General features: G+C 38.6%; 2 protein-coding genes across 7 annotated transcripts in view; one reads left to right on the top strand and one right to left on the bottom strand.

Annotated features, from left to right (window-relative positions):
- The window catches only part of PLPP1 (phospholipid phosphatase 1), a 72,678-nt gene extending 60,863 nt beyond the window's left edge, over positions 1–11,815 (top strand). For all 5 annotated transcript variants that reach the window (XM_063181007.1, XM_063181010.1, XM_063181009.1 and 2 more), the window contains 2 exons: positions 9,144–9,320; positions 11,367–11,815. In XM_063181007.1, the coding sequence (XP_063037077.1) occupies positions 9,144–9,320; positions 11,367–11,492 (303 nt within the window). In that variant the 3' untranslated portion in view covers positions 11,493–11,815. The remainder of the gene's footprint in view (positions 1–9,143; positions 9,321–11,366) is intronic.
- The window catches only part of MTREX (Mtr4 exosome RNA helicase), a 42,133-nt gene continuing 27,928 nt past the window's right edge, over positions 11,693–25,897 (bottom strand). Inside the window, exons 18-27 of one of the 2 annotated variants that reach the window (XM_063181000.1) lie at positions 25,794–25,862; positions 21,549–21,677; positions 20,446–20,556; positions 19,960–20,148; positions 18,742–18,905; positions 17,334–17,439; positions 16,070–16,126; positions 15,503–15,665; positions 12,242–12,346; positions 11,693–11,932 (exon numbers count right to left, since the gene is read on the bottom strand). In XM_063181000.1, the coding sequence (XP_063037070.1) occupies positions 11,880–11,932; positions 12,242–12,346; positions 15,503–15,665; positions 16,070–16,126; positions 17,334–17,439; positions 18,742–18,905; positions 19,960–20,148; positions 20,446–20,556; positions 21,549–21,677; positions 25,794–25,862 (1,146 nt within the window). In that variant the 3' untranslated portion in view covers positions 11,693–11,879. Of the gene's footprint in view, positions 11,933–12,241; positions 12,347–13,230; positions 13,410–15,502; positions 15,666–16,069; positions 16,127–17,333; positions 17,440–18,741; positions 18,906–19,959; positions 20,149–20,445; positions 20,557–21,548; positions 21,678–25,793; positions 25,863–25,897 lie in introns of those variants that run through there. The other variant, XM_063181001.1, reaches the window with a different exon arrangement.

The raw sequence follows: 25,897 nt of genomic DNA, 5'->3' as shown, positions 1-25,897 counted from the left end.
GAGTTCAGATGTCTTCACAAAAGGACAGCTAGTGCCAGAGGGTGAAGAAAACACACACACACACACAGAGACACACACACACACACACACACACACACACACGCCCATGTGGCAAGGCAGAGTGCTGCAGCTGGCTCCAAGCCAAACCTGCAGCACTTGATGCCTTGTTTGTTTTCTGAACTCTTGATGCTGGCTTCATCTGTGCCCTGCACCCGTTCTGCAGCCATGGGCTGAGTCACCAGCAGGACAGGCTGTTAGCATGTGGCATTACTCAGAAGCTGTGTTAATGATAACCAGACGCTAGCGTGCTGCTTTCTGGGGCAGCTGGAGGAGTCTGGTGTGTGTGGATGTGTACTGCAGAAAGCGTGCTCTTAAAAGGTAGCTGCTGAATGCAGTATGTGTCAGGTGAATCCATGACTGTAGAGAACCAGTCCTTGGAGGAGAAGCTGAGGGAGCTGGGGGTTCAACCTGGAGAAAAGGAGGCTCAGGGGTGACCTTACAGCTCTCTACAGCTGCCTCAAAGGAGGTTGTAGCCAGGTGGGGTCCTAGGCAGCCCGCAGCAGGATGAGAGTACTTGGAAAAGATTGTCAACTATTAGACCGGGCTACCCCCGGGGGCGTGGTGGAATTGCCATCCCTGGAAGTAGTTAAGAGAAGTGTGGATGTGACACCTGGGGACATAAATGAGTGCTGGACTTGGCAGTGCTGAGTTAACAGTTGAACTCAAATGATCTCAAGGCTCTTTTCCAACCTAAACAATTCTGTGATTCAATGACATTTTTGACTTGGCAAGCGTTTGGACTTCTTCAAGAGTCTGAATTATGGTAAAGGAGTATTCCTTTCTTCTTGCCAGGAGATTGCCAAAATTAGTTGAGTCCTGACTGCATGGCTTTGCTGGTATCAGGAGAAAAAGCTGCAATTTTGAACATAATCCTATGCTGTGTGTCCCATCTCATAGCAGAGGCCACACATGGAAACACAACTCACTGTATTAGTCATCAAATCCTCTACTTTAACTCTTTGTTGCATGGAAATGTTAACTAGTTTATTATCCATCTGTTTAAACAAGCAGCAGTATACATCAAAGCACAGAGGTCATTGCACCTGTAAAAAAGCTGTTGTGTCAAGCTAGACACATTTAAAGCTTGAGTTTTCAGCCCACTCCCAGGTTAAAGTTAAGTTTCTTATGTTTCCTAACATAGAATTAATGAAACCCCAGAAAAAAGCCTGCTTGCAGTCTGTCAGTCTAGGAAGCTATGGTGGAGAATGTATTTTGAGACTCATTTGGCAGAGCTAGATGGGTTAGTTTGGGTCCAAGCAGAGCTGTTATCTCTGGGATAAGAACTTCTGCCAAGCAGAGCTGTTATCTCTGGGATCAGAGCTTCTGCCAACAGCAGCTTTGTGTGCAAGCTAGAGGGAGTTTGACCGCAGCAGTATGTGGGAATCCAGTGACCTAATCACAGATGATGGATCCCAAATTATCTGTGTTGTCCTCTCCTGATGCTGCTCCTTTTTTTCCACAATTAAACAGCTGGCATGACCTCTCCTGTTTCAAAACTATTGAATCCTGGTTTGGAAACGGGAGAGCAAGTATAGTGGAATGCCTCTTCTACCAGTGTCTATGTGACCAAACTAGCACCTTGGCCCTAGAGGGAGGGATGCTGCAGGCAGTTTTTGCTTTGACTTTTCAAGTTACGTATGTTTAAAAAGTTATTTTAAATTAAAATGCTAAATGCATGCTGCCATCAGTAGTGAGAACAGTTGGCAGAAATGGGTGTGGCCCTGAGGATTATGTTTCTGTAAGAGAATCAGTTTTGGCTGTAGCTGGCCTGGGCACTTCCCTGCCAGCACCTATCCCAGGATGAAGAACAGGGCTGCACAAACCCAGCCAAGAGACACTGCTATTCTGGGGATGGCAACGTGTTTGTGCTGCTTAGACTTGGGACAGAAAGGGATGATGAATCTTGCACAATGTAACTTGAGTGGCTCTCCTAGAAGTCATTGGGAACATTTTATGTATCCAAGGTCACATGGAATTACAGATGAGGGTAACTGGTGTTTTAATGGCTGGGACTGAAACAGGCTGCAGCCTTCTTTTGCAGAGAGATCACAGGAAAAACACAAGTGAAAACAGGCTTTAGGTTGCTTTTGTTACTCAATGCTCCCAAATGTGCCAGTCAACCTCTGCTCTCAAACTCTGATTTTGATTGTTTATGTTGGGATGGGAGGTTGAGTGAAACAGTACTTAAACAAGAGTCTTTAGCATAGTATTTTAGCTATGTCTGTTTGCACAGCACCCATTTCTTCACTTTTGCAAATGCTTTTGACTAGAGCCACAGAACTGTCTTTATTGCCCACATGAAAGCTGAGGACTAGTCTTCCAAAACTAATGAAAACACGTCTTACTGAAAATGCTTTGGCTGTAGCTGTGCATAGTATCAAGTACCTTACTTTCAGCAGATTAAAAAATAACGGGTAACTGGTCATGCTGCAAGGCTCAAGTATGGAAGCACTCACACTTCTACCTGCATGTGCTCCTGGTATTCTTGTAATATTGTTATTTAGACTTTTTATGGTAAGGAAACAAAAGAACCTGATTTCTCTGTGGTTTTGCTTGAAAGTTAGGGCCACTAGTAAAAATTCCAGTATTGTGAACTGGCTCCTTTAGGACTGAGCTGAAAGCAATACATTGCAGTGCTCTAGTTCTTCTAGTAAATGTTAAAGTACTAACTTCCAGTGGTTTTTTTCCTATCAGAAAAGAGGTAAAGGTTGTATTCCAATTTACAATAAAATAAAATGTTACTGTTTATCCTGCTCTACAATAAAAATTATGTCAATGTGAAATTATTTTGGCAATGTACAGCCAAATTGAGGCTGGAGGATTAAAACCCAAAAAAACCTCATTGTTCACTGGACAAGTAGTATTTGTTTAGAACAGATTTGATTACAGTGTTGATATTGAATTGAAAGCTGAGCTGTTACTAGTAACAGGAATTTATGCCCATTGCTTAGGAGGCAGCTTTTGCACATCAGTTGCCTTTGACAGCAGAATGCAGCTATCTTAAAGAGCCCAGACTGGTACATATTCTGCCTTTTCTTGGTAGGTCAGCCATTTCCCCCCAGTTCAGCTCTCCCATAGATCAGTTCCCTGTAGGGCTGTTCAAACATTAGAGCTGACACAGGGAAGACAGATACGGTCAGAGTAATAGGGATATACCACCCCTTTCAACAGCAGCTCAGGCATACCACCACGCTGAAGGCACTGCAGACCTGTATCTTTTTCCCTCACTGGAAGGGGAAGAACTAATTCTGAACTGTTGCTTCTTTCTTTATTTTCTGCCCAATTAAAATAAAACAGAATACATATAATAATGCAGATTGGGCAGGGTCATAAATATGAGTGACTCATGAATTCTTCTGTGGCTCTGTATTCCTTTTAGAATACAGTTTTCTGTTTGGATGTGAGCCTGCTGTGTTTAAAAGTAGATGGGAGAGACATTATCCATATTTCTGGTTTGCAGAAATATGTCTTGTTGGCTGATGCCTATAGCTCTGTGATTATTCATAGATACAGTGCTTCCAGGTACAAAACAAAGTGTTGCACTTTAATTTGTAATATTTGCATAAGTGTAAGATTGTATATGACACACATATTGTGGTTCTTTTGTGCTCAGAACTGCAATTTTTAAACTGTTTACTGGATTTCTTATATTTCCTTGAATTCCAGAGTTTGTACTAGCTGAAATATGATTAATAATTCTTATACAAAGCTATTTGAGTAACAGCATTTATACAAACTAGCTTTTATATGAAGACATCTCTCAAGTTTCCCATAACAAGCAGAAAGGCAAGAGCTGTTCTGCAAACATTTATAGATGTAGGAGAAAGCTTTGAAAATCTCTGAAGGGAGCCTTTCTCTCTGCTGTTTCTCTCCTTAAGTCTGAGCAGGGAAGAGGTGTCTGGATTGCTGAACAGGACTATAACAGGGATGGCAGATCACTTACCTGTATCACATATCCCTGTGTATCTGTCTAAATGTTTGGTTTCAGTTGCTTTATAGCATTATGCAGGAATCTATCCTGAATGTCTCAGCTTGTCTTTTCTCTTGGAGGATCATATTTTAATATGGGCTGTTATCAAAGATGCTCAGATGCAAACTGTCTGGTGCAAGTGTGTTGTAGTGTGACTACTGCACTGCCCTCTCCTCCACAAAAGGCTACAGTGTGTATTTACTGATGGTGTTGGAGGGTGAATAGTTACTCTGGCACTCTGTGCATCTTCCCAGCTTCCTAATGGAAGACTTTGCAGTCTTAGACAAGGGGGTATTGTCTCCTGTAAGGATGTCCTTAGGATATATATAAAAATGAATTTTCCTATTTTACAAATGTGCCTGGATTCTCAGCTGTTAATGCCTAATCCCAGGCCTTCTGAAAAATTTTGCCCCATCTTTTCATATTAGTGCAAAGGCTGTTTTTGCGAAGGCTTCAAAACACTGGTGCTTCCTGTGCTTTCGCTTCCTTCCACCCCTGCCTCATTAACAAAACCACCTATACACAGTAGCTCCATATCTACTCCCTCCACCTCTGAAATCCCAAAGCAAACCATATACTTGCGGACTTGAGTGTGCTTAAGCATTCCTAAATCAGAGCTTCTTGGTTTGGGAAGAATCCCTATGGTTTGTGGCTCTTGGGACTTTTTGGGTCAGCAGACCTGCTTTGAAGTATGAGCTTTCCTAACAGTAGCCAGTAATGGATCCAAATAGTGACTGCAACCACAGGAGTACTTTGTGCCTCCTGGACAGTAATGCCATAGGGCTCTTCTGTACTGCTCAGGCAGATACCATAAACCAAAGACAGACATGACTAATAGTAAATGTTAAGCTAAGTAAAGTACATTCCATTTACTTGCTCACTTCTAAACTTCTATCAACTACAGAGATCTCTCAAAGTAGGGATTTATTTCATGAGAACTGATTTTCTCCAACTTTGTTTTGTCTCCAGAGTCTTACTTGCACTTGGACAAACTGAGAAGTGTTTTCATTTCTCTATGTCACAGGGGAGTTTTCTGTCTTGGAAACTGTTCCCTCACTGTTCTGCTCTTAAGTTAATGATGCAGTGATTCCCTTATTGTTTGAGAGATGGAAATAAGAGTGAAAATAGGTAAATATCTAAAGGGAAGGTTTGCCTTGCTCCTGTTCTTTAGGACAAGACCCCGATAGGAAATAAAATTACTGGGGTCTTTTGGTATCAGGAGAAAATCTATTTTTGAAAAGTATCAGAACAAATCAATTGGTACAAGTAGTACCATTACTTGGTGGGGGAACACCACCACAATCCCTCTCCTCTCCAGATTTCTTCATTTTGACATCCATTCTTGAACAAGTGAAGGAGGATTTCCCATACCTTAACAGGCAAATTTATTTTGCAGTGCAGAATTTCTGTATAATTGGGTTTTGGAAAAAAATAGGAGAAGGTATTGAATGAAAATAACCAAGGAGTATTAGATATTGAAACTAAATATCTGAAATATGATCTTGGTTGGTGAACTGAATAGGTTTTGGTAGATTTAAAAGAATTTTGTGGCCTTAAACTGAAGAAGTATTATATTAGCTGTTAGGAAGCTTCCTTGTGAAGCCACATGGTTACACCTCCCAAAGCCCATGTAGGAAACACAAGTCACTGTACTTCCAAATTAAGTAGGCATGTGTTTATGTAAATTAATACTGCTCTGCTGAAAGAGCAAATGCTCAAAAGCCATGCTAGAAATGTGGAGTAGCAAATAATTCTCCAGTTGCAGAGACCCTTCCATTCATGATTGTGGCTTCTTGCAAGAAGCCACAAAGTAGCTGTGAGTTTCTCTTCATTGCTTGTCTGTATTTTTAGAAATGAAGTACTAGACCATAGATTAAGAAGAAATTTCGTTCAGGACGTGTGTGGCAGAGGACATATTTTCATTATGGAGTAAACTAGTAGGGAAAAAAACCCTCAAGATTATTTAATCCCATTAAAAAGAAGTCTTGTGAAATCTCTTTGCACTTTTAAAAGGAATGAACGAAGCAAACTCAAGAAGCAGCAGGATGGGGGAATGGAGAGCAATGGAGCATAGCTAGAAGACAACTGGTGAAGGATCAGAATGCTCAGAACAGTGTGGAGGGAGGCTGGCATGGTCAAAATGCTGACAGGAGTGGGTCACTACCAGAGCAGTTTGGGATGCTTCTGCTGTGTTCATAGGCTCACAAATTTGTTCTCTGCAATATGAGAAATGCTGGTAGGAGGCATTTCATTAGTATTCCCAGATGAAATTTCCTAAAGTTCCTGTGGCTTCTATAGATCACAAGTTTTTCTTATATACTTACTCCTTTCTAGAAAAGAGGCTTGGGTGGAGAGACAGGGATTTGCTTCTGCTTTCTTTCTCTGAGGCTATTCTGTGACAAAGAGGAGCAAAGGAACCTGAAATGTATGCCATAAAGGAGGAGGTTCTGTCAATAGCATGAAGCCATTGCACTCTGTTAGTCAACAGGGTCAAAATAGTAGCAAGAGTTAATGCAGCATGGAGCTAGGACATCTCCATATTGTGCATTTAATTCTACATAAGGGCTAATACTATATAAAGGAAAATTTTGAATATTTCCAGTGTTAACCTTGATTTACATTTAATGAATCATCTGCAAAAGTTCCTCCTCTCCTTGGCTGCTGTATTTTCCTGTGTGGCCCTGATGCCTGTTGCAGCCAGACATGTTGCTGTTGTTTTTCTAAGAGCAAGTCACAGTAGTGGGAAGAAGCTTGGCAGGGTAGCACAACTCAGAGCCTGTTAAAAGCAGTATCAGTTTGAAACTACCTGCTTAAAAATAATGTGGCATTTGCTATTGCAGCAGCTGGTTAATAAGCAATTATTTTCAACTTAACAAAAATAAAAAACAAACCCCAAAACCCAAACCCAACTGTAACCAGAATGACAGCTATTTCTGAAATTAAACACAGCGTTGACCAGTCAGCCTAAGACTGATCTGTGGTATCATTTCTCACCCTTCTCACACCTAGTTTTAAAACACTGTGAATCTATTTGCTATAGAAGGTGCAAGAAGACCTTTGGCTGTTTCCTGTACAGACAGAGGAGCTGATGGTGTGAAGAATCACCCAGAATTTGTGAAGTCTGTAGCCAACTGCTTGTGCTCTGCAGCTGACAGAACAGCTCCAGATCTTCATGATGGGAGATTACTCTCAAAGTACAGAAATCAAGCTTTCCATGTAGATGTCAAATCCAAATTTCTTGTCTGATGCTTTCTCAAGCAGAAAGAATTTGCCTAAGGCCAAAGATTGCTTTATTGGTCATTCAGTGCACCAAGCTGGCATCCTTCCAAGCTGGCATTTGCATGCCTTGCCCCATTTTCTTCTTGTGTTCATAGGTAAACCTATTTTCTCACATATCTGCAAAAAGGTTGCATAACACTTTTTTTTTTCCTACTACGGCTATACACCCTTTGCAAACTTCCAAAAATGTTTATATGGAAAAAAACTTCATTGCAGCAAGGTATTTTAACTGTCTTCAGGAAAATTTAGTGGGAATAGGGAAAGAGTGAAGTACAGCCAGTATTAAATCATCAGCCAGCTCTTCAGGCTACCAGCATATGCTCCTGGGACCTTCCTCTGCTCCATCAGGCACTTTGTAGTGTTCTGGTCTACTGTTGGTAAATCCAGAAGTGGTATCACAGTAAGTCCATTAAAACACCTTTTGTTAAAAGAACTTGGTGTGACAGATAATTTCTGAAGTGGCTAAACTGTATTTTCCCTAGTGGTGAGTTTGAGGCCCACAGAAATATGCAGTGCCCACCAATTTGAAGGGGAAAAATTTATTTCAGTTTAGTCCTAGATGTAGCTTCTTTAGAGGCTGATTCTACCATGACCTTGCTATTAAAGAAAACTGTTTATGGATAGGGTTGATGTTTTTGATGCTCCATTTATAGCTGAAAATGTCAGCATGCCAAAATTATGATGTAAGTTACTAAGAGAAACATTCCCCAAATGTTTAACTTCGGAAAGTATCACCTCTGCATCTACAGTGTCTTCTCTGTGCCTGTATTTACATGGTAAATGTACTGCTTCTCAAGGTTAGCCATGGCTTTTGAAGTTGGCAGTGGAGGGTTTTACCGTCAGGCACCAGTGCTGCCTTGGTGCCTGATGCTTGTGTGTTGATTTCTACATTATTCGACTGTCAGCTGAGGTTTTGTCCTTGGCCTGAAGTTTCTAAGTGTCTCTGTGAAGATATACTTGAAATGTTAAATATAACTTCCAAATGTATTGTTTTGTCAGTGAATGCAGTAACTATGGTGCTTTCTTTGGTGATAGGATTAAGTTTCAGAATAAATTCAATTATGTTTACAGAATGTATTTGGAGAAACTAGAGAGCTAGACAGATGTAGACAGACAGATCCTAGACAGACCACAGAAGAAACAGAGCTGGGGTCTTGGATTAGATTAGATAGGAAATAATACTGAAAACTTTAGATAATACATCAAAAACACAGATATACACAACAAAAGCAGACCTGAGGGGAGGGAAAATACATGGGAACTTGAAATATCCACCAGAGTGTTAGTATGGTTAATAGGCAGCTGAAAAGGGTGAGGAACACAGCTCAGTGAAATATACCAGTGACAACTGAGAAATGCTATCATTACATCAAGTTAGTTCTGATACTTAGCTACAGCTTGCAATGCTATGCTAAAAGCTGGTGACTGGAATTGAGAATGAAGTTTAAAAACTTGTCAGCTCTATGAATAGTAAATGTAAATGTAAACTATTTTGTGTATAAGGCTTACATGTAGTTCATGCAGGAGTAAAATACTGGTTTGACTTCCACTGGATTCTTTTTAAGCCTTAGGTGGCTCTAGTATTACCAGGACCTTTATCCTCAAAATACTCATTTGTCATATTGGTACAAATGGAACAATATGATGGTGTTATATATAAAGTCCAAAACTATCAAACCCTGCCTTGGCAGCCTTAAAAGTACAACTATAGCACCTAGAACAGCTGTGAATGTTACTTCAGTAAAATTTCAATCAACTCTTTGAAAAGACCCAACACAATTTTACTGCATCTGTGCTTTCTGCATTTTGTAACTAATTTCTCTTTTTCTTTCAGCTTTATCTTCAGGCAAGAATGAAAGGAGACTGGGCAAGACTTGTACGTCCTACTTTACAGTTTGGTCTTATTGCTGCATCTATCTATGTGGGTCTGTCACGTGTTTCTGACTACAAGCATCACTGGAGTGATGTTTTAACAGGACTTATCCAGGGTGCAGTGGTAGCTGTGCTCATTGTAAGTAATTCCTGAGGGGGTGGGTGGGTGTGAATGCTGCTTTTATGAACAGCACCTTAGAATTGCAGGCTGTGTTCACAGGAAAGCAAACCTGTATTTCTAATGCTTCAGAAATTGCTGAAACAGGGAAACAACTCCTTGAACTGGTTGTAGCAGTAGTACTTTGGGGAGTGAGATAAATTGTAGTTTTAGCCATTGGACAACATGACATAGCCTCTGCTCAAGAGCTTTTCAAATAACTAAGATGGAAATGGTAACTGCAAACCAAGGCCTCTCTATATAAATCAAGCGTTTTGCTTCTAGGCACATCTGAAATCCCAAGTACAATAGCAGAGAACATAACATAAAGTAAGTTTTATACAGTAAACGGGGGAAAAGGCCTTGAATGAGTACAGCACCAAAGTGTCTGCCTTTGCCACCTTACACAGTGTTTTTTTCAGTCTGATGGGAAACTAAAGCCTTTCTGCACCATTTCTTGTGTGCATTCCTAGTACTAAAAATGTGTTCACAACAAGGAACAAACATGTGAAGCTCAGCTGTACTGATGAGTATAAAGTTATCCCAGGAAACAGACACTTGCCTAAACTTGTCACAGCAGGCCCAGTTGTCTGAGTGACAACAGTTGTACTGGGTATCACCAGAATGCAATGGCTAATTCATCCATAGATAATTTTGGATCAATGGGAAAGAAATGAGGTCTTACTGACAGATTCAGTTATCAAGAACTGAGGCTCAGCTGGGAAGAACAACCTCCAAAATAAATGCTTTGTCAGCTTTCTCAGGTCAGAAGGGCTCAAGACAAAGCTGTCTACTAGTTGCAATCAATAATCAAATCTTGGAGCAGCTCTGGGAAATCATACAGGCTGCATTAGCTGTTACTAAATGGCAACATGTTGGCATAATCCTACCCCTTTTTCTAAGAAACAGTACAGAGAGTAAGAAACATCAAAGAGGTGAGGACACTTTTATTAGGAAAACAAGTTTAGTCAAGGATGTTGGATGATTCAGAAGGTGCTTGGTAATACAAGAAAGAGTAGAAAGTAGCATTACAGAGAGTAGAGTTGAAAGGTCAGGAAATTATTTTTAAAAATATACACTAGCACCAACCACCACCCTCAGACTCTTATCTGAAAGAACTGATGAGTTCCTCTCCAAAACCAGCAAGCTGAGGTTAGAGCATAGCAGCACAGCAACTGCAAACAGATCATCACTAAATTGAGCTGAGGGAATCTGGCATTAAGTGGAAGCTGAAACTCCCCTGGTCTGTGGCTAAAGCAGTGTGCTGGATCATCAGCCAGCTGCCAGTGTGGTGGGAGATTGTTTCTTCTGCCATGGACATTCCAGTGTTCTGCAGTTCTCGGGGTTGCAGTGGGAGGGGAAGACACAATATAGTAAGGGAAAGGATCATGTGAGGCTCTCACTTATTGCACTCCAGGTAGCACTGTGCCCAGCACACCTGCTATGGGACTTGGTGAAATGAGCAGTGGAAGACAGCAAGCTGCAGAACTGGATCAACCACCTGTCTTGTAGTGAGGGAGATGTCTCGTAGCTGTGAAGAAGTGAGGTGGTATGTTTAAGAGACTGCAGGAAGGAACTACATAGGTAGAGCTGGCCTTACAAGTGCTGGGTCCAGCTAAAGCACCATGTCTCCTGTTCTTTTCCACCTAAATTACAGAAAAAAAATTTAACTAAACTTGCATTGTGGGCCCTCCAAAAGCACATTTTGCTCCTTCATTTAGAGCTGTTCAAACCATGGCTGTTGTAATGAAGCAGTGCCTGGTAAGACAGTCAGTTAGCACAAGCCTTGAATTTGGCTTAAACCATCAGTGACTAAATGGTCAATGGCTAGGTGAAAAGCTATTGAAAGAACAGATGTCTGAATCTTGTACAAGACTTCCCTGCCATTTTTTAATGTTTTAAACTCATTAAGCTTTTTATTAGTTCCAATCATAGAATTTGCCTGCTGCAGAACCCTTGTTTCAAAGACTTGTGAGTGCAGGAATAATTTAACACTGATTAATGCTTAACACTAATTTGTTCACTTAGGTTGTCTATGTGTCAGACTTCTTCAAAGTGAGAGGAAGTACATTTCAACCAAAAGAAGATTCCCATACAACCCTACATGAGACTCCAACAAATGGAAATCACTTTGGCAGCAATCATCAACCATGAAGAATGACCCATATCAACTATATTGCTCTGAATGAAAACAATTTCACAAGTCTAACTCTGTAATATAAGTAATTGCCTTTAAGGGACTGCTGCTGCTCTTGGATGCTCACTTTGCCTGTATATAGTAACATCTACCACAGTTATTGTACATCTAAACTTTAAATTTCTGTTGGTTCAAGCTCTTGCTTAAAAGAAAGCTATTATAATTGTAAATTTTTATTGAAAACTGTAACAAGTTATATTACATACACTGCTGTTTGTACATGCCTTGTTGAATCAACTGTGGTTTAAAACACCATTAAAAGGAATTACTTGATATGGAAGCCACATGTGACACTGATGAATTTGTTCCATCATGTCAGTATAGTTTCTGGAAGACATCTGCTGTTACAGGTAAAGGCTTGCAGCAAACACAATATCTCTCTTGATTTTTGTAATCCCTATTAAGAAGAAAAAAAATATTAATATTGAAGAGTCTTAACTGTAACAACCACTTAAGTACAGTTATAAGCATGTTACAGGTTATTAAATGGAAGTCATTGTGCATCTGTTTTTAGCCACCCTTTAAATCAAACTTTGTAATAAGGATGTTATCTGGAAATACAACAGCAATGGTGCTGTTTACCACGATGTCAACATGAGAAGGTTTCAAAACTATTCAGCTTCAGTCCTCACAATCTGTGCAGCCCCTTGCCCCATCACTTTTCTTTCTAAAATTGCTTAATGTACTGTGAAAGTGAAGTACATACCCTCTGCAAACTTATTTTCCAGTTCTGTGTTCCCAATGGCTTTTGCAGCCTGGCACATCTGCCGAAGCAGTTCTTCTAGCCGCCTCATGCAACGAATTATGCTACCTGTACGAAAGAGCAAGGGACAACGTTGTGCCACATCATGTAACTGGTCCTGAATTGCTCAAAGTAATTGTTCCTTCTACAACCCTGTTCAATTTATCTAGAAGCCAGATGTCTTAAACTTAGTTTCTGTTTGCACAGTAAATTTCTTTGTGAGACATTTGCTTGAATCTGTTTCCAAATGCTTGTCCTTTCTACTGTCTTTACATTCTCTAACTAATATTTAATCACACTACTTTCTGGGCTGTTGAATAATTCCTAGCCGACTTTTTCTTTCAATAACTTGTTAAGACTTCCTCAAAAACACAGACGAGTAGGAGACTCACAACTTAGCTGCTTCAAGAACTACCACAGGTTTATTTTGGGATTGTTTTTTATAAGCCTTAGTTCTTTTGTTGGCAAAGGCAGTAAAACAGTAAGTGATCTATCTTACCAATCCTGAGCTACTCAAGAGTCCATGGACCACTCTACCAAGCCATTGCATGGTTACAATGACACACATAAGCATCTTGCCACAGCTCCTACACTGCAACCAACACCCACTTGTGATTTATTATGCATTTATCTCCTTTTTGAACTTTCCTCACAGCTCAGCCCAAGTCACTGCTACAAATTTCACAAAACAACTCTAAATGCTTCTGCTCTTCTGGCCACAAGCAAACAGCATCCTGTTTGGTCATCTCCTCCAGCAGCATCTCCAACAGTCAAAATTACTGTAGGCAAAATAATTGTTAATGGGTAAATATAGGATGAAGGGCTTGAGAGCAGCCCTACTGAGAGGGACTTGGGGGTGCTGCTGGATGACAGGCTATATGACCCATCAATGTGCACCTGCAGCCCAGAAAGCCAATTATATCCAAAGCAGTGTGGCCAGCAGGGCAAGAGAGGTGATTCTGCCTCTCTGCTCTCATGAGACCCCACCTGCAGTGCTGCATCCAGCTCTGGGGTCCCCAGCACAGGAAGGACATCAACCTGTTGGAGCGAGTCCAGAGGAGGGCCACCAGGATGATCAGAGATGGAACAGGTCTCCTTTGAGGACAGGCTGAGAGAGTTGGGGTTGTTCAGCCTAGAGAAGAGAAGGCTCCAGGGAGACCTTATTGTGACCTTTCAATACATGTAAACATTCAAGGTCATGTTGGATGGGGCTCTGAGCAACCAAATCTAGGGGAAGATCTGAGTCTGCTCACTGGAGGGGGTTTGGTTTCTACAACCTTTTTACTACCCCTTAAGATATAATATTTGGGGGAAAAAAAATGACAGTATGAAAAGTGCATTGTTCATAGCTCCTGGGCAAGTGGGACATGATAAAGTTAATGCTTCTCTTCTAAAAAGCATTCACAGGGGCTCACTAGGCCATGACAGTTTCTACAGTGAGAACAGTTTGTGTAAGAGCAGCAGTTTGTAAAACCTGTTGCAATGACAGGAGATGGAAAAGCCCACCCATAGGCTACTGAGCACAGAGCACACACCAACACAAGCGACCTGAGGGCAGCTGCCCCGAGCATGGCAGTGCTGCACTGGGGCAGCCCTGGCTCAGCTGTCAAAGATCCTGCTCGTCTCCATTTACTATTCCAGGGAGTACTCGTTACAGGCAGCGTAGCTGGGCTTGCTGCACGCATAGTTTTATGTTCAAGAAAACTGCAATTTTAAAATGAATTATTATTGTTTATACTTCCATAAAGCAGGAGCTGGTCTGCAGTTAACACATAAGACATTTAACTCTGTTTAGAGTTCCTCCCTAATGGCTTTTAAAAGCTGCTCTTATTTTTATTTCTTCCCTCCACATATTTCAGCTTAAAGACAAGGTATTTTCATAAGCAAATCAATGCTACTCCACTTTGTGGCAAACACACTTGGTTCTTGGAACACTTAGGCTTATTTTGTATTCTGATTTTCTTTTAAATCACTACAGTTACTTGGATAACCAAGGAAAACTACTCTGGGATTTAGGAACACAATCCATTTAAGGCACACATAATCAACAATGGATGCCTGAAGTGCTTCCCTTCATTTTGGATAGGGACAGAAAGCACAGAAAACCAGCCTACTGAAAGTTAAGGGAAGAATCATATATTAACCCCTGTTAAAGAGATGACCTCAAAACAGGCCACTAAGATCTCATTTTGAGGAAGCTGGCACTATTGAGTAGACCAAAGCTGACTGTCTTAGTACAAATATGGTAAATGGAAAATGTTACTGCCCAGTGTATTCTGAACATTAAAATGTCAATGTAAAACATAAGCCAGCTGCTTCAATGTTCCACATCCTCAGGGTGCTTCCATAGCAAATGGAAGGCTCAGGTACTCATTGAAATAGGAGGAATCTGCTGACTGCCGAAGCAAAGACTGCCAGGATTTGTACTGCTCAAAAGCAACTTTCTTCAGAAAATTCCTGGGTCTATGCATTGGATTACATGCATAAATTATGTGCATGAATTCCCTTGTTATAAGGGAATCTGCAAACCTTTGTGAAGAAGAAAACAGCATTTGAGGGAGGCAACAGTGACACTAACAACTTCAAAAAGGAAGACTCCTAAGAGTGGTGCATCCACCCTGCTCTTCACAACTTCCAACAGGCTGGTTTTTCATTCTGGCCTGACCTTTAGTGTTGACTGTTCTTGTTTGACAACCTCTAGGAACCAAATTAATCCACCTGACACATTATATCTAGGCTTTGCAACTATCTCGATTGCACTTCTGTGCAAAACTATTCAAAAGAGAGACTTGGTTACCACTTTTCACTTCTGTCATCATTAAGTCAGCAGGAAGAACTGGTTTATACCAAAGGAAAAAAAACTTAACTATAATGAGGACAAATGCAAGACCTGTACTTCCTGATGACAAGCATTTGGAACATGTTGTTTTTCCCTTTAACTAGAAAAAGTAAGCATTACCTTTTGTTGTAATGCTTAGAATTTCTGAGTTTTATAGAAAGTTTTTAGAATACAGAGATATCCCTTTAAAAAGGGAATCTAGATTCTAAATCATCATCAGTGTGTAAGTATAAATGTAAATATATAGTAAAGAATTTTTCCCCACTTGATTTTAGCCATACAGATGCTTGAATACATCTGAGTTTATGATAAGGTTATTCACTATTACCACTCCCTCTTGTGGAATTATCAACTCATACCTTCTAAAGAACAATTGATTAGCGTACCTTCAAAGACATCTGTCATTTTGCAGATGTGAGCAAAGTTAGCTCCATTTGCCCATGTATACACAACATCCATTAGGTTGGGTCTGAAAGAATTCAAGTAATTTTCTTCATCAGTTTCCAGTTTTGCTTCTGCTGACACTTTGGCGATTCTTTTTGCACACTCCTTTAAAATAAAATATTTTGTATTTATATTATGCTTAACCAGAGTAAAGAATTTAAGTAACAAAAAGACATGCACATTATTAGGTACTGCATTACAGGATGAAGTTTTCTTTTTAGTGTGAAATTACTCATAATCAGAAAGTAAACCACTCTTTACATGAAGTCTGCCTACACTAAGAATCTACAAGCAGCAAGCAAGCTTATAAAACTTTTAGAGGCATGTTCTAAATTCGCATAAAGATTTCTTGCACACCATATAACGTATTATTAATTACACATTGCAAAATCACATGCAGTGCCAGCTGAATTCACTGATGGTGCAAAATTAGGTCTTCACCGTTATTATACGTTACTTATGAGCTTTGCTCGTGTTAACATTAACCTTGAGCTCAGATTTCTAATTACCTGCATTTGCCGAAGTGGTCCTGCCAACTGTTCAGTCAGTTTTGGCATTTCACTGGACTGAAAAAGAAGATAATAAACAATCTCAAGTGCTCCCACACATTTGCTCTATACCAAATTAAATGTAAAAGCAGAAGTTCAATGCATGATACTGCCACTCTACATTATTCCAATAAATTCTCAAACATATTGAGTGCCAAATATTAAATTACTGAATTCCCCGAATGTTTGTTCCTCAAACTAGACCAGAAAACAAAATCTTTCTGTACAGTATACCAACATTATGAAATGCGGCACCTGCTTTCTGGATACTTCCAAAATTCCCTCTATTTCGCTGTATCATAGTTTTCAACTGACAAATGAACTGCTATTAACTACTTCGACAATTACAAGCTTTTAAGAATACAAAATGTTTTTAATGACTTAAGCATCAGTGGCAATATATAAAAATATGGCTTTTCAAAATACAGGATTATCTTTATGCCCTAGCTGTTTAGACTCAAGTACTATTGTTCAGTGAATCCCAATATTCTAATTAACAATGGCTTACCTTGATTTCCCTTCTAAAAACAAACTGAATGCATTAGCATCTGCTGCCACTGGTTTTTCCATATTTAGAATCAACCTGAGTGTTACATCTTGCTACCTACTTGCAAAAGTGTTTCATATGGAAGTTTATTTTTACTAATTTTCTGGGGTGATACTACCCTTTTATACATCTTGCAGGTGGAAAACAGTAACATCTGGTATTAAATGCCCATGCTTTTAAAAACATATGGTCTGATTTTAACAGCCTTCTGGGCATCAATTCCATATGGTACTGCCATTTCAATCAACAGTCAAGGGTACTGACCATGTAACATAACACAGACATGTCTGAGGATTAAATATATGCTCATCCCAGAGTGCAGGGTGCAGTTATTGCTGAGCATCTTCCTGAGATGATCATTCTACATTTTCAGTTATATGGAGGGGTATGTGTGTATTAATAGCAGCACATGCTGACAATCTAATGATACTGCTTCATTGCAGGAGGAAGACTGCAATTTAACACAACCTTTGGAGTGTCTCTTGAGGAAAGAGACTTTAGCATTGAAGCTGAAATGTTTTCGCCAAGTTCAACAGGAGTTCATGTCAAACATCTTAGAAAGCCATCAAAAATGTGCAATGGCTCATACTGTTATGACCAATTTCTGCAATTGAATTAAAAACGGTATTGTTAGAAGACAGGAATGTCTAGAGTTCTTGAATTGAAGAAGTAACTCACATTCTCTTGAAACACGAAACAGCTGAGTAGTGCAGTTGCCTGCTCTGCAGACAAATCATTGAAGAGACCATTGAACATCATTTCCGTCAGGAGTAGTTCATCAGCACTAAAATAAAAAGAATGAAGCTTAGGGGAAGGACTTACTGATATGTAATTTTTAAATGAAGAACTAATAATCTGCTTTCTGAAGCAACTGGATATGGATTAAAAAACCAGCATCTTAATTTTGCTCTTAGAACACAAAATACACATAGACACAAACAAGTGTACTAGCCTCTTAAGGAGAATGCTAATGATTAAGAGACTGCAACAGTATTTTAAATAAACTAAAAGCACTTATTGGACTACAATAAAACTCTCCTGACAGATCATATGAGTTAGTATGAACAGCTGAGTTAGTCAGTTTCTCTCAGACAGAATATCAAGAGATCAGAAAGAACCAGGGAGTTAGGTAACTTCAGAAAAGGACTAAAACTAGTACTGTTGCTGCTTAGAAAAAATTCAATTGGATATTTCCAAAATACTGAAGAAAGGAACAAACTTGCTTCAATTTACTTGAGGAATAAAGACTTAATCATGAATTATAAAAGTAACTACATGATGCAGATACAAACTCCGAACATACTTATTTGGATAAAACACCTCTATTTTTGGGGTAATCAAAAAAATGCATAGGATGAGAAAAACAACGTATGATTTTTTAAAAAGAGAGATGTGTAACTCAAACCGTTCCAGACAGTCAGGAAGTAGATAAAACTCAGATTCAGCTTCCCTACTTGGTATCAGATTTTGCAAGACAATTAGCTATCAAATAAACTTACCTGTAAGACAAGGAGTACAGCAGTCACTGTGACTTTTAAAAATACAAAATCCTATCAAAATCTGAGTTACACTGTAAGATATTAAAGTCTGATTCATGATTTTTTTCACCTTTTTCAATATATATGTACCTGATAAATGTATTACAGTAAAATGCATCACTTCACAGATTCCTATGGAAGCAATTTCGCTCTATTGCAAACCTGTCAGTGACTTGGTAACTGCTGACAATCATTGCTACACTCATTTCTGAGTGATTGTTCCAACAATCCTGGTCCAATGTCAACCACAGAAATCAAGACCTTCCCCCCTCATGCAATGTACAACATTACATGAAAACACATGCTATTATGCAAGTCAGGCACAAAAAGCCTATTGTTTTGCCATTTTCATGTCTACATTTTAATTTTAAAACCTATTGTATTTTGTCCTTAAGTTGCTACTTTACTTATGCTGCTTGAAAGAGTCTCTAAAGAATCCTTTTCTAATTTTCTCAAAACTTTAAAATATAAACATAATGTACTAATTTTAGCAAGGACAATAATGTGTATATACACGACAATGAACAGCTTGCACAGAAGCCAGTTACCTGCTGATTTCACAAGCAACCCGTCCTTTCATCTCAATAACATCTGAAGACGTGGCAAACCCCAGTCTTCTCAAAACACGCTTGCGGCATTTGAGTTCATCCATTTGCAGGACAGTTCTGGCTTTCTTCAATTCTCGCTTTGCTACTTTAATATCCATAGCAATCTGGGTGGGGGGCCAGAAGAAGAGGAATTACACCTTGCTGGTTTAACAGACGTAACTGTTTTAAAGACATTGTTTAATTTACATAAATACCTCAGAACAATGGTATATGAACATACTACTTCACAAGTTGACTTGCCTAAGAATTCTAAGAGGAAGGTTTAAAACTGGTTTTATAATAATAGTAAAAAAGTCAGCTCCATTTACCTACTGAAATCTCTGGTAAGCCTGGGAAGTTAAGCTATTTACCCACAGTGGGACACAAACCAAATCAGTCCACACTATATGACAAAAAATTCTCTGTTGAGAAGTGAGCACTCATCTTCTAAGACCTATACTAAGTCTCAGCTAACCAATTATTCAATGAAATGTAAGGCATAATTTTCTGCTATTAGAACTTCTCCAGTGGCTGGCAGTTCATCACAGTCACCATCTACATCCTTACAGCAGACACCTTCACAAAAAGCTGCTCGGTCAATCAGGTCTTACCACAGGCAACTCTGTGCTGCCCATTCCAGAACCACCTCACTTCTGTGAAGTGGCTCCTGGAGAACCGGTTTTCTCAAGCAGCAGAAAAATATGAAAGCTGGTTTTATGCATAACTGATTTCAGCCTAAGACAGTACAACTCTATACAAAACAAGTAATTGCTTCCAGGCCGAGAGTCAGCTCAGGAAGCAGCAGCACAATGATTTCTCTGGTGCGCTACTCAAGCTAATAAGCCCCATCAATTCAACTTAGGTTTGCACAAATGTATTAAAAATATCAATTAAAATTATCTATGAAGACTTTTCCTACACAGCATTGTGCTACGTCTAATCAGTGAAAAAGACCCCTGTAACCTTCTAATTCCTGAAAATTTCCTCTGAAGCTTTCTTTTCAGACATACATTTGTACCAAGGAAGGGCATACTACCAACTCAGCCATTTTGTTAGTGAGATTCAGTAAATTTAAAAGAGTTGATTTGGGCTTTGCAAATAAAAATAAAAGGAAGTAGAAAGACAACCTCCCTCCCCCCTCTGTAACTAAACACAAAGTAATTTGGTTTGTATCTTTACCTGTGCTTTTTTTTCACAAAGTTTGTATATGGTTTCCAAGTTTGGATCGTTGTGAAGAGGATGTGAATACATCCTATGCTCAAATGCCTCTATTTTTTGGATCACTTTTTTCAACCCTTGGTCCTTGATGCCCATGTCATCAATAGGATCTAGTAAGGGTACTCCATCAGGAAAACGTCTCTGTACCTCCTAAAGTGATGAAAAAGTTTTTTTTTAATTTTTTGAAGATAAGTAACAGTAAAATTAGCTGGCATAACTATAGAGACACAGGAGGCTGTAATGTTAAAGTTATGTGATGTTTCGGGAGTTTTCATAATCTGTTTAAAATTACTTGACAAGGAAAAACAATTGACATTGTGGCTGCCAACGCCTTTAAAGAATAAGGGTGTGATAGAAACTTTACACAAATTTATTTACAAGTTGCCTTGGGTTTAAGAGTACCTCACTAAGCAGAGCAGAGTACTTACACAGTCTAGTGGAACTTACCAGTACAGATTTTAACACACTTTGCCTGTTATCAATAGGCCTCAGGTCTTTTGGTATGTAGAGGCGGATACTGCTGATAGCTGAGACAAGATGCACCAAAACAGGAACAACCTATCAAAGAGAGTGTAGTAACTCATAAATCAGTAAAACACATACCTCTTATTATTGGTCCACGGCAAAACCTTTTCAAGGGAAAAGGAAGACTTAGTGCTCAAGAACACAGTAGCGGGTAAAGGAATATCAGAAAGCAGGAAAATGCGACCAATAACCTAAAGCATTCACAAAGAAGAAAAGTAATTGTCCAAATGGGAAAATTCTGAATGCAGTTACATGTGGAGAAAGACTACAACTGAAAACAAAACAGCAGCTTTTCTATTACCTTGCATCTTACTTATTGGAATACCTCTTCTGATCCAAACCAGACCAATTATTGTCATACACTTAACTAAGAATGCTACCAGCAGAGAACATCAAGACAGAAAATACATCTTCCTAAGTATGAAAACCATCATGACACCATGAAGAATCACTACTGCATTAAACTCCAAGGTTTAAATGGAGTTTCTGAGAACAAACCTGCAGACAAATTACAAGGCAGTGTAACTGTTTGTTTTGATATTTGAAATATCAAGGGTTTCAATTTGAAAATTTTAAATAGTGCAAATATTTTCACTTTAAAAAAAAATCAATTTATTTTTAGAATGAGAGTTTTGCGAAGCTGTCCAGAGAGGTGGTGGAGTCACCTTCCCTGGAAGGGTTCAAGAAACAACTGGATGTGGCACATTGTGCTATAATGTAAGTGATAAGATGACACTCAAGGGTTGGACTAAATGATCTTGAAAACCTTTTCCAGTCTTAATAATTTTCATAAATAAAAAGGAATTCTATTCCAGAGACAAGATATTGCTAAAAAAAAAGCATCTGTCAAACGGTACTACTAAAAATGGATTACTTTAATTTATTAAGAAGGCAAAGTTAGAATCTGTATGCCTTTCTCTTCCTTAAATGCATCAGACTCTCTTTTACCAGTGTGCAAATGGTTTGGAAATGAAGATTTGGGAAAGTTTATAAGGAACTACTGAGAATAAAAACATGTAACAAACCTGCATCTCTCCTCTCTCATCAGGTCTGGCTGGCTTTGCAGACTCAGTAGCAGAATTTTTCAAACTGTCTTTGCTGCAGCGCAGGAGCACTTCGACTACATACAATGGGTCCAATTCACCGGAATTTGGCTGTTGAGGGTACAAAAAAAGAGCAGGTCTGTAGCAGTTATTTTAAAATACAAACAGGAATGAATGAAAAACACATGATTTCTCCAACATTAAAGGTACAAAATTAGCTATGTCTCTTACAGAGTATCAGCTCAGTGTTGTACTACATTCTCAAAACCCACACTCTAGTAAACTGATCCCCCCACAGAAAAACATACTTGAAAAAATTGCCCTCCTCCATACTGCCAGAGTAGCCTAAAGTCTGATTGAAGTTTCAGCTGCATCTGCATTTTCTTCTGTATGTAGCTCATTTGAAGTAAGTCAGTATGCTTTAAAACTGTAATGCATATTTGCATCATGCTAGCAGTACTGAATTTTGCATTTGAAAAAAAACCCACCAAAATTTGGGGGATCTCTTTCATTTACAGGTTTGCAGGTTCAAGTTCTCATGCACAACAAAGACCGCAAAAAAATCTTTCAAACATAACAGCTTGTGTCTGTGGCAAGCAGAAAGCAGCGTCTTGCAGGGTGCATCTTTACACAACCCAAACTGTATCCATAACATCTGACATTCATTTAAAGAACACAAACATGTAGATGTGGTGATTAAAGACTACTGTTCACAAGGCCATAACCTTTTTTACACACCACTTTAAAAAAGACTGGCAATAGTTATTTGGATCAACATGCAGTAGGGTTGCTCAAATATACTCCTACTATGAGCAAGTACTTTTAGGACTTCAAACAGAAGTAAGTTATAGGCCTAACACAAAAGGCAGACATCACCTTTTAAAGTACCATGTGTAAGCTTTTTTGCTTCCAAATACAAGAGGAAAAGAAAACATTATTTTCAAAATCCCATCTTAACTCAGTTCACTTTTACTGGGCAATATTATTCATTACAAATCTACAACATACTATTTTATTTCACTGCATGCCAGCTAGCATTTTTAAGATATTCTCAGAAGTGCTACAAGACAAGAAAGTGCCATCATAAACTAAGGAGAAAAACAGAGTTATCCTGTTGTACAAGCTAAATTATTTCTTCAAGAAATGCCAATTACTTGCTGAGGAAGAAACTGTTCCTCTGAGTTATATCCTACATTAGCAGAAAGCACTCACAGCAATGTAGGAGATCCAAACCATTGCCACCCTCTAAATTACAATTTTAAAACACCCACATCTACCAGATCAGTATCCAGACAAAGCCAGGAAAGGTACTGCTGACTTGGATGAAGCTCGCTCATAGCCGCACAAATGTGCTACAGAAAATACTAGAATTAGAGATGTCTAGAAAATGTCTAAAAAGAGAGGAAAAAATATTTTTACCTGTGATTGTACTGTAAAATTACTAGTAAAGCAGAAGTATAAAAATCATAAACATCTGCTGCTAATATTATTCTCCTTAAGTTTATATACACCAACATCCTTGAGAAAATGCTGGCTAGATGTGAGTCAATCTACAACTGCTTTTCTTAACGTGTACTGTTTCCTTCCATGCGTTTCTTACAACAGTATAGGTACTAAAAACCACTACACCCTAGAACAGCAATGGACGTTTCTATATGCAAGAATAAGAGGAGACTAGAACCTTTAAAACAATTGTTAGCCACAGATTTCTCTGTAATATCAAGTTCAAATGATTCTTTAATTTATGCTGCATCAATTCACAGAACAAAATTAAGCCCTTTTGAGCAGAGTACTGAAGAATTATTTGAATTCCTAGGATTTTAGATTTGCCCTGAAACAGCTCTTACTTCAAGTGTTTGGAAACAAAACAAAATAAGAAGGATGACTGTGCCCCAGAACCAAGAAGGATAGAACAAATAACAAATTCAGAGTCCCAGATAAGTAATATCAAACTTACGGAAAATTCAATGACCACGACACAGCACTAAAAGAGATGTTTATGTAGTAAACGTTATAAATATAAAAGGATTATAATAATCGAAACAGGGAAGATAGAACTGCAGCATCTCAAATTTTGCTATCAATAATTGTTAAGAGACAAAAATTTCATGTCTAGAATCAGCGATGAAATAATACCATCAAGAGCACAACAGTAGCATAAGCTCACTGGTGACACAATCCAGTGGAAATAAAATTTCTCACTCAAAAACTTTTATGGGGTTTTATAAATTCCAAAGGACATAGTTATTGTGCTGCCTACTATAATGCAGGATATATAGCAAGCATCTCTGCTTGAGACAAATTCTATTCCGAACAACAGTAGACAGGAAAGTGCTGTTTGTATTGACGGTTTCATGGAACACTGATTTGTCTAATCATATTGGAAAAGCAGCTACACATAATTAATAATAAACCTAATTGACATAGCTCATGCATTTGCTTTCACAGTGCAAAGAAGGAGGAGTATTATATGAAATACAGACATATTTTAACCTGAAATTCATTATTAATTGTACAGATTTCTCATTTAAAAAAGGATTTAGGAACTATGATATAGCAAAGAAAATTTTGCAACTGAACTAGTGATACAGTCTGAATTCAACATAATTCCTAAAAGTAAACCCAAAGAACTGCTCTTAGAAGCAGATGAAGGTCTAAAGATACAGCATAAGTAATATCTTTCTGGTACTAAGTAAGTATACTGGTATACTTTAATTAGTAAAGGGGAATGACATCTGTGTCTTAGGACAAAAATGCATTGAACAGACACTAAAATGGGTAAACAATAACTTCTTTAAGCAATTTGTTTTGCCTCTGCTCACAGAAACTAGTCTTTCATACTGACTTTAGAAGTTACATAGCTTTAAGTTTGTTCCTTAATTCCCAGCACCTATTGTCATTCTTTCCATCCACACACTCAGAAGGAAAAATTCAATCCAGCTGCTAGAACAACTTAATGAAAAAAGAGCTGCTGGAGTCACATTCATCTCTTGCAAAACAGTCCATAATTTCAAAGCTAATATTCAAGCCCAAAGGTTTATATAACAGTGACACAGGCCAGATAGGGAATATATCTGAATATATATGTGAATAAAATATGACACAGATAGAAGAAATGCCTCCAAGTGACATAGAAGTTGGCAATTTCACAGAGAAAGCTGGGACTAGGGGACAATCTGGTTTATTGCTGTGTGTCTCTCTGTGAAAAGCAATCTACAACCAAAGATTTAAGCAGCAGCAGTAACAGCCCAGTTTTTCAACTTGAAAAAAGAAAGAAATATGATTTTCAAAAGGAAGATGGAAAACAAAACAGAATCTCTTCTAATAAGTTCTGTATGAACACATTTTTCTCATTTCCTCTTTAGTGAATATATGTTAGAAAAGCACCAAAAGGTGCCACAATGAACAGGCACCACCAGAATTTAACAGATACAACTTTGCATTTAGATCTAGCAAATAAAGCCAATGCTCTGCTAAAATTACAGCCAAAATGCTATCACAGAAGAATATGGTTGTAACTTAGGTTTTCATTTACAGAGCTGAGTAGCTGGTCAAAACATTTTTGAAAGGGAGACCAACATATCATCTAAGGGTTACACAGAGACCAACTATGAAAATGCATTTCTGGAAGTCTGGCTTCTATTGCATCACTGCCCTGTCTTTTCTTCCAAATGTCCTCAGATCCATTTCTACTGTTTTGCTCTCTTTGTATTCTAATTTTCCAAGTTTATGGCAACGTCTCAGAGGACAAGCTATTCTCTGTTTCATGTCCTAATTAGGACTCAAAGCAAAGTTTGCCAGTTTAAGATAACCTTCTTCAAAGAGCTAAATGTCAGTCTCCCACTGTTCTCAGCCTTCTCTTAGGGCTTCTGTAGATTTTCTGAGAGAAAACATTAAAGTATCTTTCTCATGAACAGCTTAAATTAGCACTGGCAACATTTTGGAAACAACTTAGTTTGAAACGTTTTCAGTGGTATGTACAAGCAAGCATTTCATCCTCAAATATATTAAAAGTTAAAAACTGAACACCAGACTTGGAGTTTCCTTCATTCTCTACAGCTTCATTTCTTTACACTTTCACTTCAGGAAGTTCAGAGCTTTTTGTAAATTTGGGATAAAAGGAAATTTTTTTGCCTTTAAGAAGTATAAATAAATAGGAGTTTTCTCTTATTTTCAGAAAAAACAGTCAGGTATATATTTTGGTAATGGAGAGAATGTGTATTTTACCTTAACATTTGATTTCTTAGAGAAATTAACAACCACTCCCCATCCGTAGTCATCACCTTCATTCTTCACCTGGAAATATTACAAGATGTTATAATGTAACATGT

This window comes from Melospiza melodia, chromosome Z, assembly GCF_035770615.1.
Source record: "Melospiza melodia melodia isolate bMelMel2 chromosome Z, bMelMel2.pri, whole genome shotgun sequence".
Taxonomy (NCBI): domain Eukaryota; kingdom Metazoa; phylum Chordata; class Aves; order Passeriformes; family Passerellidae; genus Melospiza; species Melospiza melodia.
Note: the sequence above shows the minus strand (reverse complement) of the source record. Positions and strands in the feature narration are given on the sequence as shown.